Genomic DNA, 16,990 nt, shown 5'->3' on the forward strand with positions numbered 1-16,990 from the left:
CTAAAACTTTTGCTGATATTTAAGCAGGAATCAGTAAGTTATAGAAGGGAGGAGTGGATAAGAAGATTTTAAATGAGAGAGAAAGGTAATGCAAGGACAGGATTTTTGGTAGGTGGATGAGAAATGGGCCTTTCAAAATTTCATGCAGCTGTTTTCTGCTCCCCCATGCTCAAAGCAGGGATGGGGAGATGGAGAGTAAAATTATGGATAGAATTTTTCAGGGAATGGCAAACTTCCAGTGAACAAATCTTGCCAAGAAAACCCCATGAGTCTTGGGGTTGTCATAAGTCAGAAATGACTTGAAGGCACGCACGCACGCACGCGTGCGCACGCGCACACACACACACACTGATAAGGCTTTCAGTGAAGGTGTTTTAACTGAAATGACAATTTAATATAAACTGAATAGTTAAATTTTGTCCTCTCTCAATGTAAATGCAATTGAATTAGATGCTGAAGCTTATTAATTATTAACCTAACATGTTAACCCTTTTCTGTTAACTTTCTTGTCTCTGATTAGAATTGAATCTTAAGGTATAGAGTTCCTCTGGGGACTGTTCCCAGGAAAGAGATTAGAAGGGGCCACGTTCTAGGTTCAGCTTTTTATGTAAAAAGAGGGTAGAAAGTAATGCTTTGTACATTTTTAGTGTAACAATAATAGTGCAGATTGGCAGCAGAGGACAATCCATGCTTAGAAATCACAATTTAATTCCCAATTTGGCTCTCACCTGCCCAACTCTCTAGTCTGTCTGTCAGATATGTTCTTAGTTTTTAACATTTTAATCCCAGCAAGATTTGATGACACCCTAGCTAACATGGCTGCAAGATGCAAATTCCTAGGAATGGAATAATAACTGGATTACTGTGTCACCTATGTCACAATTCCAGCTCCTAGCAATAGTTGCAAAGCCATGTTAGATATAAAAGGAGAGATGCCACAGTGATTCAGACCATGGACTTCAAAGGAGCAGGGGGAAAGAACAACAGCTGTATGTATATTGTGGATTAATTCTCATTGCAAGGGACAACTCATGCCTGTGTTGGTTCTCACAGCCAACCAGTACCATAAGCAAAGGAGGGTTTAAGCAAGAAAGGAACAAACTTTCCCATTGCACCACCATCTAACAGAACCTGTTGGCCAGGAGAGAAGAGGAAGTCTTTATTAGAACCAGGTATCCCATACATTATGATACCATGGAATAAATGTGGTTAGGAACACTAGTCTCTGTGTAGCACCATAACCCTCTTGAGGTGAACAAACATGTACATTGAGCTGGAGGGTTGGGGAGAAGAGTGTAATGGAAGCCCCATCTCTGACCTGTGGTATTCATTATACTGTGTGTACCATACCTATTTCTTTAGGTTCTTCACACTGTTTACACACTAGTTGTACATCTGTAGATTCTGTACATGTAAAAAAATATTAAAGCAAACTCACCTATGCAGAGGAACTTAGATATGTACTGTTTATGCATACATAGGGACGAAACAGTTTAGTTGGTGCATGTAGGTTAGATGTTAGACTTTATGTGGACATTTGGAGAAATTTCATGCGGACATGCGGACAAATAGATGGAGAAATGGATGGTTTATGGTGGATCTTAGAATATGCTGCTGATTTAGATTGGAAAATATCCATTGACTTTAGCCTTGAGCAATCTGATAGTGCAAATTCATGCAGAGGAATGGGTTATATAATAGTATGGTAAACAAGCGAATATAGGGGTTTAGTGGTGTTTAGTGGGAATTTTTGCCTTTACATGATGTAAGGTATGCCCCCCCCCCCCCCCGCTGTACATCTACCATTCTACCAATTTCTCTTTGACTTCTATATTTAGTCTTTTTTATCCTGCATTTTTAAACAAGAAAAACCTACTCATGGCCTTTTACAAAAAAATCACCCACAACCACCATGATTACAAATCTATAAATCAAAAATATAGATTGTTAGATGGAAAGCCATCATAGTAGTAAATTCTGTATGCTTTCAATTTAGTGTAAAGTTTTCCTGAAAAGTCGGTTTGGCTGCTTATTGAAATATCAGTGATCATGAAGTGGATATGCTGTCCATTTGAACATGTGCCACAGACTCAGGGCTGCTGTAAAAAGACCTTGTTGCACTTCGTTGCTTGCAGGATGATAGAGTAGTGGAGTAGAGCAGCTCTTGAACAAGGAAATTCCAAAGGAAGAGAAACAACTGAATTTAATTATATTCACAATTTTAAAATCATTAACAGAGATATAAGCAAGGACAATGATTTCATTTATTGCTTTCACACATTAACACAATCTTAACTACTATAAAGATGTGAAAGATGTTTCACCTGACACAGTCTTTTGATAATTTAGGGCAAGGGACATCTTTTTGGATCCTATTACATTCCATCCCACTCCCCACAACTGTGTAAATGTACTTTCTGTCCTGAGGCTTTAATATTACAGCCAGCCCTTCTTATACACTGATTTTTTTATACACAGATTCAAGCATACACGGTTTGAAAATGTTCCAAAAAGTATAAATTTACCTTGATTTTCCATTTTTTATAAGGGACACCATTGTGCTATGTCATTATATTTAATGGGACTTGAGCATACACGGATTTTGTTCTACACGGGGGATCTTGGAACCAAACCTCAGCGTATAACAAGGGTCCACTGTACTCTATACTGTATCTGAAGAAGTTGGTTTATATCCATGAAAGCTCATGCTAAAACAAAAACCAGTTAGACCTAAAGGTATAATTATTTATTATTATTATTATTATTATTATTATTATTATTATTATTATACTTTATTTATATAGCGCTGTAGATTTACACAGCACTGTACACACAATCAATAAAATAAAGAAAAAGAAACCTGCCTATGACATACATTCTACAAAATGAGAACAATATACATATAAAATAATACATGATAATACAGTGGTGCCTCGGGTTACGAAATTAATTCGTTCCGCGGCCGCTTTCGTAACCCGAAAAGCCTTCGTAAGCCGAATTGCCATAGGCGCTAATGGGGAAAAGCCGCGATTCCGTGCGAAAAAGCCGAAAAAAGCACCAAAAGTTTTTTCGTAACCCGAAAAAACATTCGTAACCCGGAACAATGATTCCCTATGGGATTTTTTCGTATCCCGAAAATTTCGTAACCTGGGTATTTCGTATCCCGAGGTACCCTGTAGATGGTAGGAGTCGATAAAATAAGCAGGCAATAATACATCCAGAGGCATCACTAGAGGTGGTGCAAGGGGTGTAGACTGCACTGGGTCTGACGTAGGGATGTACACCAGGTGGGGTGATACACCTGGTGGGACTGGCATGGCTACTGGGCAAGCTAGAAAGAGCATCCCCTCCTTTTCTTGCTCACCCAGCAGCTGCAGCAGACCCTAAATAGACTCTCTAGAGCTGCAGTGCTGCCCTCCTCAGCAGTGACTACTGCTGGAGTGCTGGGTGAGCAGACATGCCAGAGCCTGAATGGGCCCTTCAGAGTCCACAGTGGTCTGGCTGGGTGGTGGGCAGCCAGCTGGGGGAGGGCAGGTGAGAGAGGCAGTGGGACCTGCACTGGATGACACCAATCTCAGTGGCACTACTGGCTACATTCCTTTTTAATTTCCTCCTCCTCTCTTCCTCAGTATTATGCTGCAAAAGACTTGTACAGCTGCTTGTTTGGAAGCTATTTTGATAGTGTTAGACATAGGGTATGATCCTATTCGAAGGTGGTAGAGCAATGTTTTATCACTATACTTACATGGACATCTGGGAGGACAAAGGCAGCCAGAAGGGCAAGTGTGGCAAGGGAGCTGTCCTGATATATTCCTGCAGCCAAGTAGTGGCTGCTTGGGTTGTGGTGGAGATTTACCTGGATGCTTTTTGGCAATTGAATACCCTGGCAAAACTGATGCATAAAGAGCTGTCATCTTATGGATGACAAGCATAAGTCAATACACTATTGTGGCCCCCAAGCATAAAGCCACTAAATGGTTTTTGATGATGTTTCATAACAATTATTGGCCACAGCTGTTACAGAAAGGAGATTCAGAATATCCCACTGCCTTGGGTTACATGTGCTATGCATTGCAGTAATGCTCCTCATTACCCTGGAAGTGAATGGCAATGTCCCCTTCAATTTGGATGGCTAGCAAAGTTACCAATATAAACTGTAGAATGAGTCCTTCTTCCCTGGCATACAGCTTCACCACAGCAACTCTATAGCAACACTGTTTACTGGCAGGAACATGTGACTCTTTTTACCAAACTGCACTTAGCCTCTGGAATGAAAGATAGCAATGTATCATGTTTCCTATGTACCAACCTATCCATTATTAAGACAGAAAAATGATTTTCTTAAAGGATATCCTCCACCCTTCTCAGAGAAACATCTTCAACCAGTTGACCCAGATGAAAACAACCATGGCATTCTCATCTAAGAATCCACTAAAAGGTAGGGTGAATGTTATCCCAGGTTTTTTTTCTGTAATGTGTGTAATCTTTATACATCCTCCACTCCCTAATTCCTGTGGAAACAACCTACACTTGAATTTATTGAAAAGTGGAACTACTGTTCTGGAATTTATTTTTACTTTTCTTCCACACAGGGGAAAATGTCCTTTGCACAATGCCACACATTGAATTTGCAGAGCAACACCTTTACACATTTAAATACATTTGATGTATCACTTAATAAAAATGGGTGAAGGGATGGATACTTTGGATTGTATAGGAGCCACATTTCTTTTATACCAAAAGGATTTCATAGACATTAGCACAATTATAGATGCTAAGGCATAGATTCACAATGATTATTGTGAAGCCTTCAATAATTGAAGAACAGAGACACAGCCAGAAAGAGACTGGGGAGTTTTTGTTCCTAATATATTCTAAGCCAAAAGACATCTTCCTGCAGGTTTTGTGTCACTTTGACCAGTATGTTCATTTGCCAGAACAGAGATTGGCCAGAATGTTCATCTGCTTAAAAATATGCTCTTCTTCTCCTTTCTCTTCCACACAGAATCAGAGCTTAATCAAAATAGCAGTTGAGAGATTCAAGGCTACTGCAACTTGAAGTACTTTTTTTTTTAAAAAAAACCACTATATATTTATATTTGTGTCTTCCCATGTTGTACAATCTGGAATGTTCTGGCATGAATATCCACAGATGTAATGAAGGCCAAACTTATACCATTCAGAGTTTCACAGATGAAAACTGGGACACATGTGGCTCAACAAAATCAGAGTGAAGGCAAGATGACAAAAGTTATTAATGAGGAAAAATACACAAGCTAGCAGAAAGTGAGAAGCTGTTTTTTCCTGAGACTGCTTACCAGGGCAAGGCTTCAACACCTCATCTACTCTCCCCCTTCACTACTTTCATACTTTCCATTCAATTTGCAGCAGTTGAAGTATGCTGAGGACAAAAGCGGAAGTGGAGGAGAAGACCCATTCAGACTACCTTTTGTACCGAATTGTAAACTGGATTAAAAGTCAGAAGTTCCCATTGGCACCAGTTTAAACACATTAGAATTAGGGTTTTACACACCAGAACCAGGGCAAAACCCCCATAGAGCGTTTTTTCCGAAAGTGGATTATTTCCCTTATCTTTTTGGAAAACCCATTTCTTCCCTGCTGCCGGCAAATGTGAACTTGGCCCCGGTCATGATCGGGTCAAGTTCAGGGGAGGGATTTAGGTCAGAGGGAGGGCAGAGGGCAGAATATGCCTCCCCTCTCGCACCCGTCGCTTTGCAAGTGGCATTTTTTAAAAATTGTTTTTGTGTGTGTGTGACAGAATATGTGAATGCTTGCTTGTATCCCCTTTTAAATTTGTCAAATTGATACAATGTGTGAATGCTTTTGCTACATATGTATATGTAATGGCATTCTGGGGTGGCAATCGGAGGGAAAGCAAAGAAAGAGGATGCAGAGATGGCATTCTGAGGTGAGGTATTATTATTATTATTATTATTATTATTATTATTATTGTGACAGATTATGCGAATGCTTGTTCTCCAGGTTGATACATATTGATAGAATGTGTCTGTTTGTGTTACATTTCCCTTTCGTTTGCTTGCTGTCGGCATGGCAGATCACTTTGCAAGTGGCATTTTTAAAAAATATATTTTGTGTGTGTAGTATGCGAATGCTACAATGCAAATGTTACAAATGTTTCCCTTTCAATTTGGCAAATTGATACAATGTGTGAACACTTGTGCTACATGTGTGTATGTAAGGAGAGGTAGCATTCTGGGGTGGCAATCAGAGGGAAAGCAGATGCAGAGATGGCATTCAAGTGGCCTCCCCTGCAAGCGACATTTGTTGTTGTTGTTGTTGTTATTATTATTATTATTATTATTATTATTATTATTATTATGACAGATTATGTGAATGCTTTGGGCTGGAAGGGAAGGGAAGGGAAGAGGTTCCAAAGAGGAGGAAATGCTGGGCTGGAAGTGAAGGGGAAGCTAGAGGCTGGCATTCAGAGGGAAGGCTGTGGAAACCCATGAATTTGGGGGAGCCACACTCTTTCAGCCTCAGGGGAAAGGCAATGGCAAATCTCCTCGGAACCATCTTGCCAAGAAAACCCCAGGATGGGATCATTTTAGGGTTGCCATAATCTGTAATGACCCAAATACAGAACACAACACAACACACACACACACACACACACACACACACACACACCTGGAGGTTTTTTAAATTTGACAAGTTGACAGAATATGTGCACATTTTTTAAAAGGAGGGGCGAAGCACTCATTCGGTTGGCCAATGGCTGTAGGATATTTCACCTTTGACGAAAGCGGAAGTGAATTTGACAACAAAGGAGGCTCCATTTTTAAGCAGTACTGCAAATGTGAACTTCAGAGGGGCAAATTGCCCCAAATCAATATAAAGGGTAGTGGGCACTTGTAACTGGGCTGATTCGGTATGGGGGCAACTAGATCTACCCAGTTCTGTCCAGAGCAAATGGGCTAGTGAGAATGGGGCCCCAGGGAGAGTTTAAAAGCAGCTGGAAAACTGGGACAACCAGTATTGCCAATTCCAGGGAATTCCCCGGAATCCGGGGAATTTAATTAATTTTTTTCCAAGGATTTTGACTGACTAATAATAATAAATATTGGAGAATTCTGGGGATTTTGGATTTTGGTAAAACATTCCAGAGAATATCTTTGAGGCTTGTTGGCAATATTGGGGACAACAGAGGATTAATTGGGACTGCCACTGCCAAACCATGACATTTGGAGGATATGCAAACTTGAATGTGTGTGTTTGATTAAACTTCAGCACTCCACTAGATTTGGAAAAATTAATTTTGGGGACAGTAACTTGCAGAATCCAGGGAATTCTGGGAAGTCTGACAAAGGAGCTTTTCCAAGTTCTGCTTATGGGTAAATGGTGGGACCCAAGGACCTGTCTCCTTTTCATCACCAGCTCCAGCTCAAGAGCATCTATATGGAGTCAAATCATACCAAATCTTAAGTACCTCAAGTCAATGGCCACTGCAGATTTAACAAATATAGTACATGCCAACAAACCTGACCAACATAAGAACATACTAAAGACTAAAGAACAGTGTAAGACTGATACTAAAGCAATCATATATCAAAAATGTATCCCCAGTACTGACCCAGATATAAGCAGTAACTGAAGGGCCTTGGCAAGTGGATTAAATCAGTAAATTCATTTAAAAATAAAATTTACTCATATTTTAATAACAATTACTAAAAGATTTGTAATTATTAGTGTGACCATAGAGCCGTGGTCCTCAAGGCATCCTTTCACACTGTGCAATTATAGCACTGTTGTTCTAGTTGAACTGCCATGCCTGCATCCTGTGGAATCTTAGGATTTATAGTTTGGTCAGAGGTAGCAGAGGCACTCCCTGGCTGAAGACTCAAAGGACCCTCTCTCCACTGGAACCATATCAGATAAAGTAGAATCATAATGTTATAAGAGCACAAGGAGAAAATTCACAAAATAATCAGCTGAACACTGTATCCAGAATGTTTGGCTCTAGGCCCATCTTCTCTATGGCTTGCTGTGCCCTCCACCCTGTAAACTCATGGGGGTGGGGCAGCAGGTCAGTGATGCCAAGGAACTTTTCACACATCAATCTAGCTCTGCATAGGGTATTCAGTATCTGTGAATCTTAGAATAAGCAGAGTAAATCCAATTGCCCCCTTCTCTCCCCATCCCTGCCCTCCAGACATTCAGCATAAAGATATTCTGGTTTGTCCAAGTATCTTTGCCACATAATCCGAGAACTTAAATAATGCCATGTGGCATATTATGTAATTGATAGACTAACCAATGTAGCTCAAGGCTTGAATAATTAAATCCAGGTATTTGGTTCACAGAACCAATTATTACTTAAAAGAGGTGAGTAGCTGGAAATAAACTCTCCGAGGTGGTCTCCAGCCATAAAACACAGGATAAGTTTCCATCTGGACTCAGAAATAGAAAGGAGGAAATAATTTTTCATCTCATATTAACATTCACTGGGCATTGGAACAAAATCCTTGAGACGTTGTGCATTCCCCATTGCTGAATACTCTTTAACCTTGGGAAAATACAGTGAGTGAGGCCTTGGGGTCATGACAGAATAAGCCAGGGAAGCACAGGAACCAGGCAGCATAATGGTGTATGTTGGCCAGGAACCTTTCACCTGCAGTGGGAGCAGCTGAACAAATCATAGAGCTTTGCTTTGTGGCTTGTTTAGCTTGTTGTTCAAACACAGGTACTTTCCTATCTCTTGTTTGTTTGTCACCCAGCAAAGTAGAGAAAGATTTGTGTTTTTTGATGTGTTTCTCTGCATTTTAAAAGGCAAATGAACCAGAGAGGGCAGCAACCATGTTGGCTGTTTTCAGGCAACATGACAAGGAAAATACAGAATTCAGTAGCATCTTTGAGACAGAATGGAATGAAGAAATTTCTGTCGCAAGCTTCTGTGGACACAGTCCATTTCATCAAATGCATGGAGTGAAACCTTTGTAGGGGCAGGCATATATACAACCAAGGAGGTTTGGGTTTGGATTTGGAGATGTGAAAACCAATGGAAATACAAAACATTCAGGAGTGGTGATATGTAGTCATTTAATTATAAAGAACAGTTAAACTGGGACCCTATACTGACCGGCCCGAAAGGCCAGCCTATGGGTGGAGTTGGGGCACAATGTCTTGATGATGCACACTCTGACTCCACCCTAGGGCACCATGTTGTCACGCCCCACTCCAAACGCTGCGCAGCATCATTGTGTACCTCCGGCGCTGCATCCACATGACACAGTACCAAAAGGGCACCATGCAGCTGCACCACCATGGCTATGGCACCCTTTGGAGGACACAAAAAGGAGCCTCTTTTTGTGGCTCCTTTTTGTGCCCTCCACAGGCCAGATTGGGGCCATGGCATAAGGTTGCCATGGCCCCGATCCAGCCAGGAAAGAGATGATCTATAGAGCCCCTAAGTTACAATGGTGTTCTTTAAAAGAAGAAGAAGAAGAGGAGGAGGAAGTAATAGTAGTAGTTATGAGTGGGAGGAGCAATGGAGCTAGATCTCAGTCCCTTGTCCAGTTTTTGTGGAAGGGGGGAATTAGTCTTTCCTTTTCTAGGCTCCATGTGTCCTTGTGTAACAGTTTCATAGCCAACAGTTCTCAAATCTCTGAATTGGTTGGTTGACCCAAGAAGGCTGGGACCAAAATCTCTCAACAAGCCATGGCACCTTCAGAAAGTATGACTTTCATCCACTACTTTTCTCAGCCTTTTCTGGGAGAGCAGCCTTCCTTAAGAGCACTGATGAACAGGTTACTTCTGCCACCTTGTCCCTTCTCACAAACCACCTTTTAAGTTAAACTCTCCTTGACCTGCTATTCCTTACAAGCTGCCCTAAACCTTTTGCTGGTTCCAAAGCCTTCACCTGGGCTTTGGTGAGTTGCCAAGGTTACAAATGCTTTTTGTGTGACCAAAGTCTCTTTCACACAACCCAATTAAAACACTATGAGTTGACTTGAACTACTGTAATTCCATCCTCTGGAATCCTGGAATTTGATGTTTAGTGGAGGTACTTAGAATTCTTAGAGAGCCCTGCCTCACTGAACGATCATCCCTGGGAGCTCATAGGATGCAGCCACAGTTGTTAAAGTGGAATCATAGATTGTGTCCTTACTTACAGGAAAACCCAACTTACTGTTGGGGCTTCCAGATCCATGGGGAGGATGAGATGTCTGTGTAAGTGGCACCCCCAACCAGCCAATACCAGCAGAATTGTCTTCACACTTCCCAGGAGACACCTCTCCTTCTTTTTCCAAGGCTCATGGGGGCAATTGCCATTCTACTGAGTGTCAGTGCACTGTGCTGATGCTACTGTTGTGCTAATGTGTGCTTGTGCAATCAATTTGCACATCTGTAAAAGGAATAGGACTGGAGGAACCATGCACATTTGAAAGTGAAAGTGGTGTGGCAGAGAGTTGAAAGTTCAGGGTGGACAGAGATTAGTAGTTGTTAGTAGTTCCTCCATTGTGCTGTAATTGTGTATTGCAAATGAGACTAGTTATCCTGCTTCATGTAGTCTTCAGTAAAGATGTTGTTCTCTGCATTAAATAGTATGGCCTATTCCCTCCATCTTCTGTTCTGGGTGAATAGGGTTGGGGAGCATCAGGAGAGATGCCAGAGCTAGAAGTGGAAACCTGTATGCAGTTGTCTCATGTGATGAGTTACCAGATTTCTAGTTCAGAACATTTTCCTGGTGGTGGTGAACTGTTCTCAGATCTTATCTGCCTAGGCTGGCCAGTGGATCCTCCTGGGCAGGAAAGCCTATAAAATCTCCCTGTTTTGGTCTGGGTCCTTAGCCTAGCAACAGGATCGTCCTGGCTCTACTTTGTTCCAACGCATTATTGCCCATTAGATCTTCAGTTTGATCTCTCTACTCTGGCTGCTCTCTGACAGCTGCCTTGACATACAATCCAAATCAAGGAAGTAGGCTCCAGAGGTGCGTGTACTTTTTAGCTGAAGCTGGAGCTGGCAATCTGTTGCAATTACCTTTGAGCCAAAAAGGGATGCCAAACTCTTCTCCCAAGACACAGGGAGCAAGGTATGAGACATAACATGAGGCAGTGAATTCAAAGTACAAGAAAGATTCCTCTTAAACATTAGAAAGAACCTCTTAACTGTAAGAGCTTTTCTACAATGGAATAGACTGCTTTGGAAGGTGGAGAACTCTCCTTCTTTGGAGGTCCTTAAATAGGGCCACTCTTTAGTGCTCTAGTTGTAGAGTGTTGAATGGCAGGGGGTTGGACTAAATCAGGGGTAGGCAACCTTTTTGAGCCGGGGGCCGGGTTGCTGTTTCTCAGACAACTGGGGGGCCGAAGCCAAAAAATAAATAATTAAATAATTTTTTAAAAATTTAAATAAATAAATAAACTGGGACAAATGTAGGACAACATTTTCAAATGGTGGACACTTTTTTTTAAAAAAGTGGAGGACACGCAAAAAAATTTGCTGATTTTTTTAAAAAATGTTAATATAAATGCATGTTTCTGAGGCTTCTATAGACAATTGCCCCCCTTGCCCCTGCGCGCGAGAGGCCAAAGGCCCCGGTGGCAATCGGCGGCAGGACCGGGCTGAGGCCGGTCCCAAGGCCTTGCCGGGCCGCATCCGGCCCGCGGGCCACAGGTTGCCTACCCCTGGACTAAATGGTCCTTGCAGACCTGTATGATTCTATGATTCAAACCCTGCCTCTTCTGTTTCTTAAAAAGAAGGAATTGTCTTGGAGGAAATCTACCATGTGGGATGGGAGTTTCTACCTATATAAAAGTTCTGGGTGACTCTGCTTCTTGCAGGATGAAGCAAGTGGCTTCTTTTAAGCTCAAGAGTGGATAGCTATGAAAGTTGAAGCCCCTTCCCTTCCAACCTTCTAGCACCAGCCTGAGTGTTTGGGATGTTGCTGCAGCTACTGCAGAAGAAGAAGAGCCTAAAGTCCAGGCCATTCTGTTCACAGGCAGCAGATGTGCTGGTTGCCACCCAGGTGGGTGGGGTTCCCATAACACCTTCTGAGACTCTTGGATGACTCTTGGGTGTGGTAGCAGCTGTGGGCTGCGGAAGTGTTGTCTCTGCCTCAGGGAGGGGATGTTCTTCAAAGCCAGGAAAATCATTAGTTTTTACTAAAGAGTGGCCTCATTTTATGAAACTTGTTGTGGGAGGCTACCTCAAGAGAAAAGGCAGGGCTAGGCAGGATGGTTGCTGCTTGCAGGAGGGGGGGGGGGGGGGTCTGGTAGAGTTGGTCAGAACTGTTGCCACTGAAAGCTTCAGAAGATGAATATGTGACATCCTGGGCTGAGGTTGATCCATCAAGCTGTTGTATATTGCTAAAAGCCTGGAGTTCTGCCCAGAAAGACATCAAAAGCAGATGTTGGCCTGAGTTGCAATTCAGTGGATAAGCTCTGTGCATATGTTGCCAGCTCTGACATCAGTTTCTTTCTCACTCTGAAGGGCCTTGCGGCATCTGGCTCCAAGCCTTCCTGGAGAGGTTGCATATGTCAAGCGATTCCCCCTTAGTCTGCATTGACCAGGATACTACACACACAGCAAGAGTCTGGATGGCAGAGCTTGAGTGGCTCAGCAAAGCTCTTTTTAAAAAATTCTAAAACTTCTGTAATTGAAGTCTCTCCACTTAAAGAATTATAGTACTGGCATTTATACAAAGGCACTGATACAGCACTTTCCTGCAAATAATCGTAGTCATGGAATCATATGGTTGGAAGGGACCTCTTGAGCCACCCAGTCCAACCCCCTGCTTAATGCAGCTAAAGCATCACTATCAGGTAGCATTTCAGCCTCTTTCTGAAGACAACCAGAGAAGGAGATTCCACCACTTCTCTAGGCAATTGGTTCTATTGTCAAACCACTTTTATTATCAAAAAGCTCATTTTAATGTTCAATTGAAATCTACTTTCCTGTAACTTCAACCCATTAAAACCGGTCCTACCCTCTAAGGTAGCAGAGAACAAACCTGTCCCCTCTTCTCTGTGACAGCACTTGAGGTTTTTAAGGAATGCAATCATGTCACCTCTTTGTTTTCTCTTCACCAAGATGAACATACCCAGTTAATTTTATGTACCCCTTTAAAATACAGTTCCCAAGATCCCATCTGACGGAGCCATGATATTACACTACTGCATACCTTCTAGTTATCCAGATTTGGGAGGAACAGCCCTGTTTAATCATCTGTCATCCCACTTCTTCAGTTGCTTTTAAAAATGTCCCAGTTTCTTTCTCCTGAAACTATATAGGTAGTTTGTATGTAATTAACACAGCTGCAGAGAGAGGAGTGGGCAGAATCTTGCCCTTCCCAGTAGCCTCAGGCAAAGGCAAACTGCTGCAGCCTCTCATAGTTTGTGTTTTTCCCCTCTTTAATATATTTGCCAATTTGACTCCACTCTGGTGTTGCTTGGACATATATGTCCAGGTTTTTATCTATGCAATGTTGGGTTTAGTATTGATAGTCCTAACTAAAGTAGACCTTTTAAATGTACTGTTCAATGGAGTGTTAATATCAATCCTGTTCATGCAATGGGTCTACTTTAGCTAGAACTTCCAACAGGATTTAGGCCTTTGTGTGATAACTATTTCTTTCTGATAGCCTACCATCCATGGAGTGCACCAAAGAATGTTAAAAGAAAATCAGCCTGTGCTTTATAGACTGTAGCAAAGCTTTTGATTGCTTAGATTATGAAAAACCTTGGATCACTCTTAAAGAAATACAAGAGACAATTAGCTTCCGGATGCAATACAAAGTGTTGGTCATTACCTATAAGTGTTGGTGTTGGTCATTACCTATATGACTCAGGCCCGAGTTACTTGAAGGAGCGTCTCTCCCTACATAATCCGCCCTGCACTCTCAGAACAACGGGGAAATACTTACTCGAATACCCCAGAGTGAGATTGTGAACAACCCACCAGAGAGCCTACACAGCAATAGCTCCAACTTACTGGAATGCACTCCCAGAAGGGATTAGACTCAGCCCTACATTGGAAGCCTTTAAAAAGGCACTGAAAACCCATCTTTTTCAGTTAGCATATCCTTCCAACTCTCTATAGAGATATTACACCCTGATAAGACCAGTGTGCCTAACCAAAACTGATAGTATGACTGTTGATATATTGTTTTTAAGGTTTTTAATCTGTATGAAATTTTGATATATTGTATTCTATTTTATTGTAATATGTTATAATTTGATATGTAAACCGCCTTGATCTGGAGGAAAGGAGGCATATAAATAAAAGTATTATTATTATTATTATTATTATTATTATTATTATTATTATAGTTTTTCGTGGGTTTTTCGGGCTATGTGGCCATGTTCTAGAAGAATTTATTCCTGATGTTTCGCCAGCATCTGTGGCTGGTATCTTCAGAGATGCTGTAGTCCAAAAAAATAACTTTTCTACACTGCCTCTGTCCTTTCAACAAATGTGTGGAGTAAAAGCCACACTAGTTCAACATTCCTAGATGATGATTGAGGGATTTCTATGTTTACTTTGAACATTGTGCTCCATGTCTAGTAGGAATTAAAGCCTTCCAGATTTCTTAATCCACATTGCAATTGGGGAAGTGTGTATATTGTGACTGAATATATGTTTCAGAATGTTAGTCATTTAGTGAGGTTGCAGTCCTACAGTTATTTACCTGGGAGTAAGCCCTGTGGAATTCAGAACACGATCAAGGTATCAAATTCTTTTCTACAGGACATGTTTGGAGTTTTAGTCCAGCAATGTAACTTCTCTAAACCCTATCTACTGCACACAGTCCTCTTGCCAAAAGACTTTGGAGGATCTCCAGAACTTCTTTTTGGTCTTGAATATTTCTGTCTGGGAAATGAATAGATCTCCAGAACAAGGTGGCAGTTGACATTTGTGGCTTTGGTAGAAGATAGAAAGCAGAAAATTTCTGATCAATATCCAAGTCTTTTCTTTAGTCAGAGCATAAGACAAGAGATGCTTTAATGTCTGACTATTAAATGTAGGTTCTGAGAAATATGGCTTCTCCTCCCCTCAGAACCATGAAACCCACCAGGTGATCTTGCCTGAGGCAGTTGCTTTCTTTTAGCTCAGTTAACCTGAAAAGGCTTTTGTGGACAGGAGATCCATGTGTCCTGCCTTGAGCAACTTGGAGGTGCAAGTCAGAAAATAGATGTAAATAATGCATAAAATCCCCTTATACTGTAGGAAACTGAGAAGCTCACGCCAGTCAGCTCAAAACTTACTTGAACTATAATAATCAAATCTTATGTTTAAACAGTTGCATGGAAGGGGTATGTGGGGTAGTTCTTCTTTGGAAATAAAGTATCCAGGCTTTGGGCTTATATTATTTTTAGATTGCAAAACAAATGTGTGTGTGTGTGTATTAAAAAACACACAACTCCCTCCCAGGTGGAAATAGAAGGAAATTGCATATGTTTATACTTGTTCGCTGCCTTGAGTCCCTATACTGGGAGAAAGGTGGGATATAAGAAAATATAATAATAATAATAAGTCACATTTCCCAACATCTGGTATTCAGAAGCTAACTGGTGCTGAGTTAACGCTTGACTGTCATGATTAGCAGGCAGTGGTAGCCTTATTCTCTAGGGATTTTTGTAATCTTCTTTAATGCATCTTGAGCTGATGGCCATCTTGAAATAGTGTTGTGATTTCTTATGCTACAGGACAATCCTTATCTCAGAAATGAGCAGCAGGTTTTTCATTTCTAAGATCTCTTGAGAGCTTATCCAAGAGTTTGTAGATCCATTCTTCTTTGAGGGGGTTTTTCTGGATTTCCAGTTCCGAGCATATATCATTCTTACAGCTGATAACATATAAAAAATTATTTTGCCGCATTTTCTTCCCAACTCAAAATCAATTATATTGAGTAAAAAAACATCAGGAGAGAATTTAAGCTTAATAGCCACAATTTTTTTTGATTTCGAAATATATCATCTTCCAAAATTGTATTGCCTTTTCACACGTCCACCACATGTGATATAGTGAACCCTGGACTTTTTCACACTTCCAACATAGATTGTTACCATTATTGAACATTTTACTAATTCTCACCGGGATCAGATACCATTGGAAGAAGATTTTATAGAAACTTTCTTTAATACTTTGGCTACAGGTATATTTTAACCTTTTTTTTCCAGGTAAATTCCCATTGATCTAGTGTGATCACAAAGCCAAAATTTCCCTCAGAGATATTTCTGAGTTGTCTTAAGTAAGTGAATGAGAGAGGAAGGGGCCATTCAGACTACAGAAAAAAAAAAAAAAGGATTTGAAAGCGATTCTTGCATGTGAAGTTCATATTGGATTCAAATCCGTCACAATTCATGTTGGGGCTTGCACAAGGAAATGCCGAGGTATCCAGAGGTATCCAGATTTGGGCTAAAAACCGTCTTTTCCCAAAAGACTAGGGTTGCGTGAAATTTGAACTTGCCCTCGATCATGATCAGGGCAAATTGGGGAGGGATTAGGGTCAGGGGCGGGCAGAGGTCAGAGCATTCCCTCCCATCATCAGAAGGGAGGGGGAGGAGGAGGAGGAGGAGGAGGAAAGAGCAGGAAAAAAAGGGAATCTGGATGCAAAAGGTGACAGGGAAATCAGGGGTGACTTTTGAGCTGCAGAGGGCTGTCAGAGAGAGGTGGGGGGTGGAGAAAGTGATGAAGGAGGAGGAGGAGGAGGAGGAGGAGGAGAAAGGGGCCGTGGGAGGAAGGGAGCCATGGAGGGGATCCTAAAATGGAGCAGGAGGAGGAGGAGGATGAAGGAGCTGGGGAAAAGGGTCAGTGGGCATCCCCGAGGAAGGAGAGGGTCTGAAGGAAGGAGGAGGAGGGGGAGGATTTCCAGGGGGAATTGGGTTGCGGGGCTACGCTGGGGCATGTAGGGAAATCAGGCTTCTTGTTCTACTTTCACTTCCTTTTGCTCCTGGATTATTATTATTATTATTATTATTATTATTATTATTATTATTATTATTATTTG

At 41.5% G+C, this 16,990-nt stretch overlaps 1 protein-coding gene across 2 annotated transcripts in view; it reads left to right on the forward strand.

The window, feature by feature from the left end:
- The first annotated feature begins 2,702 nt into the window (after positions 1-2,702).
- LOC121924090 (CMT1A duplicated region transcript 4 protein homolog) overlaps positions 2,703-16,990 on the forward strand; it is a 45,177-nt gene continuing 30,889 nt past the window's right edge. The window contains exons 1-2 of one of the 2 annotated variants that reach the window (XM_042455193.1): positions 2,703-2,736; positions 4,348-4,438. In XM_042455193.1, the coding sequence (XP_042311127.1) occupies positions 4,396-4,438 (43 nt within the window). In that variant the 5' untranslated portion in view covers positions 2,703-2,736; positions 4,348-4,395. Of the gene's footprint in view, positions 2,737-4,256; positions 4,439-16,990 lie in introns of those variants that run through there. The other variant, XM_042455192.1, reaches the window with a different exon arrangement.

This window comes from Sceloporus undulatus, chromosome 2 (genome assembly GCF_019175285.1).
Source record: "Sceloporus undulatus isolate JIND9_A2432 ecotype Alabama chromosome 2, SceUnd_v1.1, whole genome shotgun sequence".
Taxonomy (NCBI): Eukaryota; Metazoa; Chordata; class Lepidosauria; order Squamata; family Phrynosomatidae; genus Sceloporus; species Sceloporus undulatus.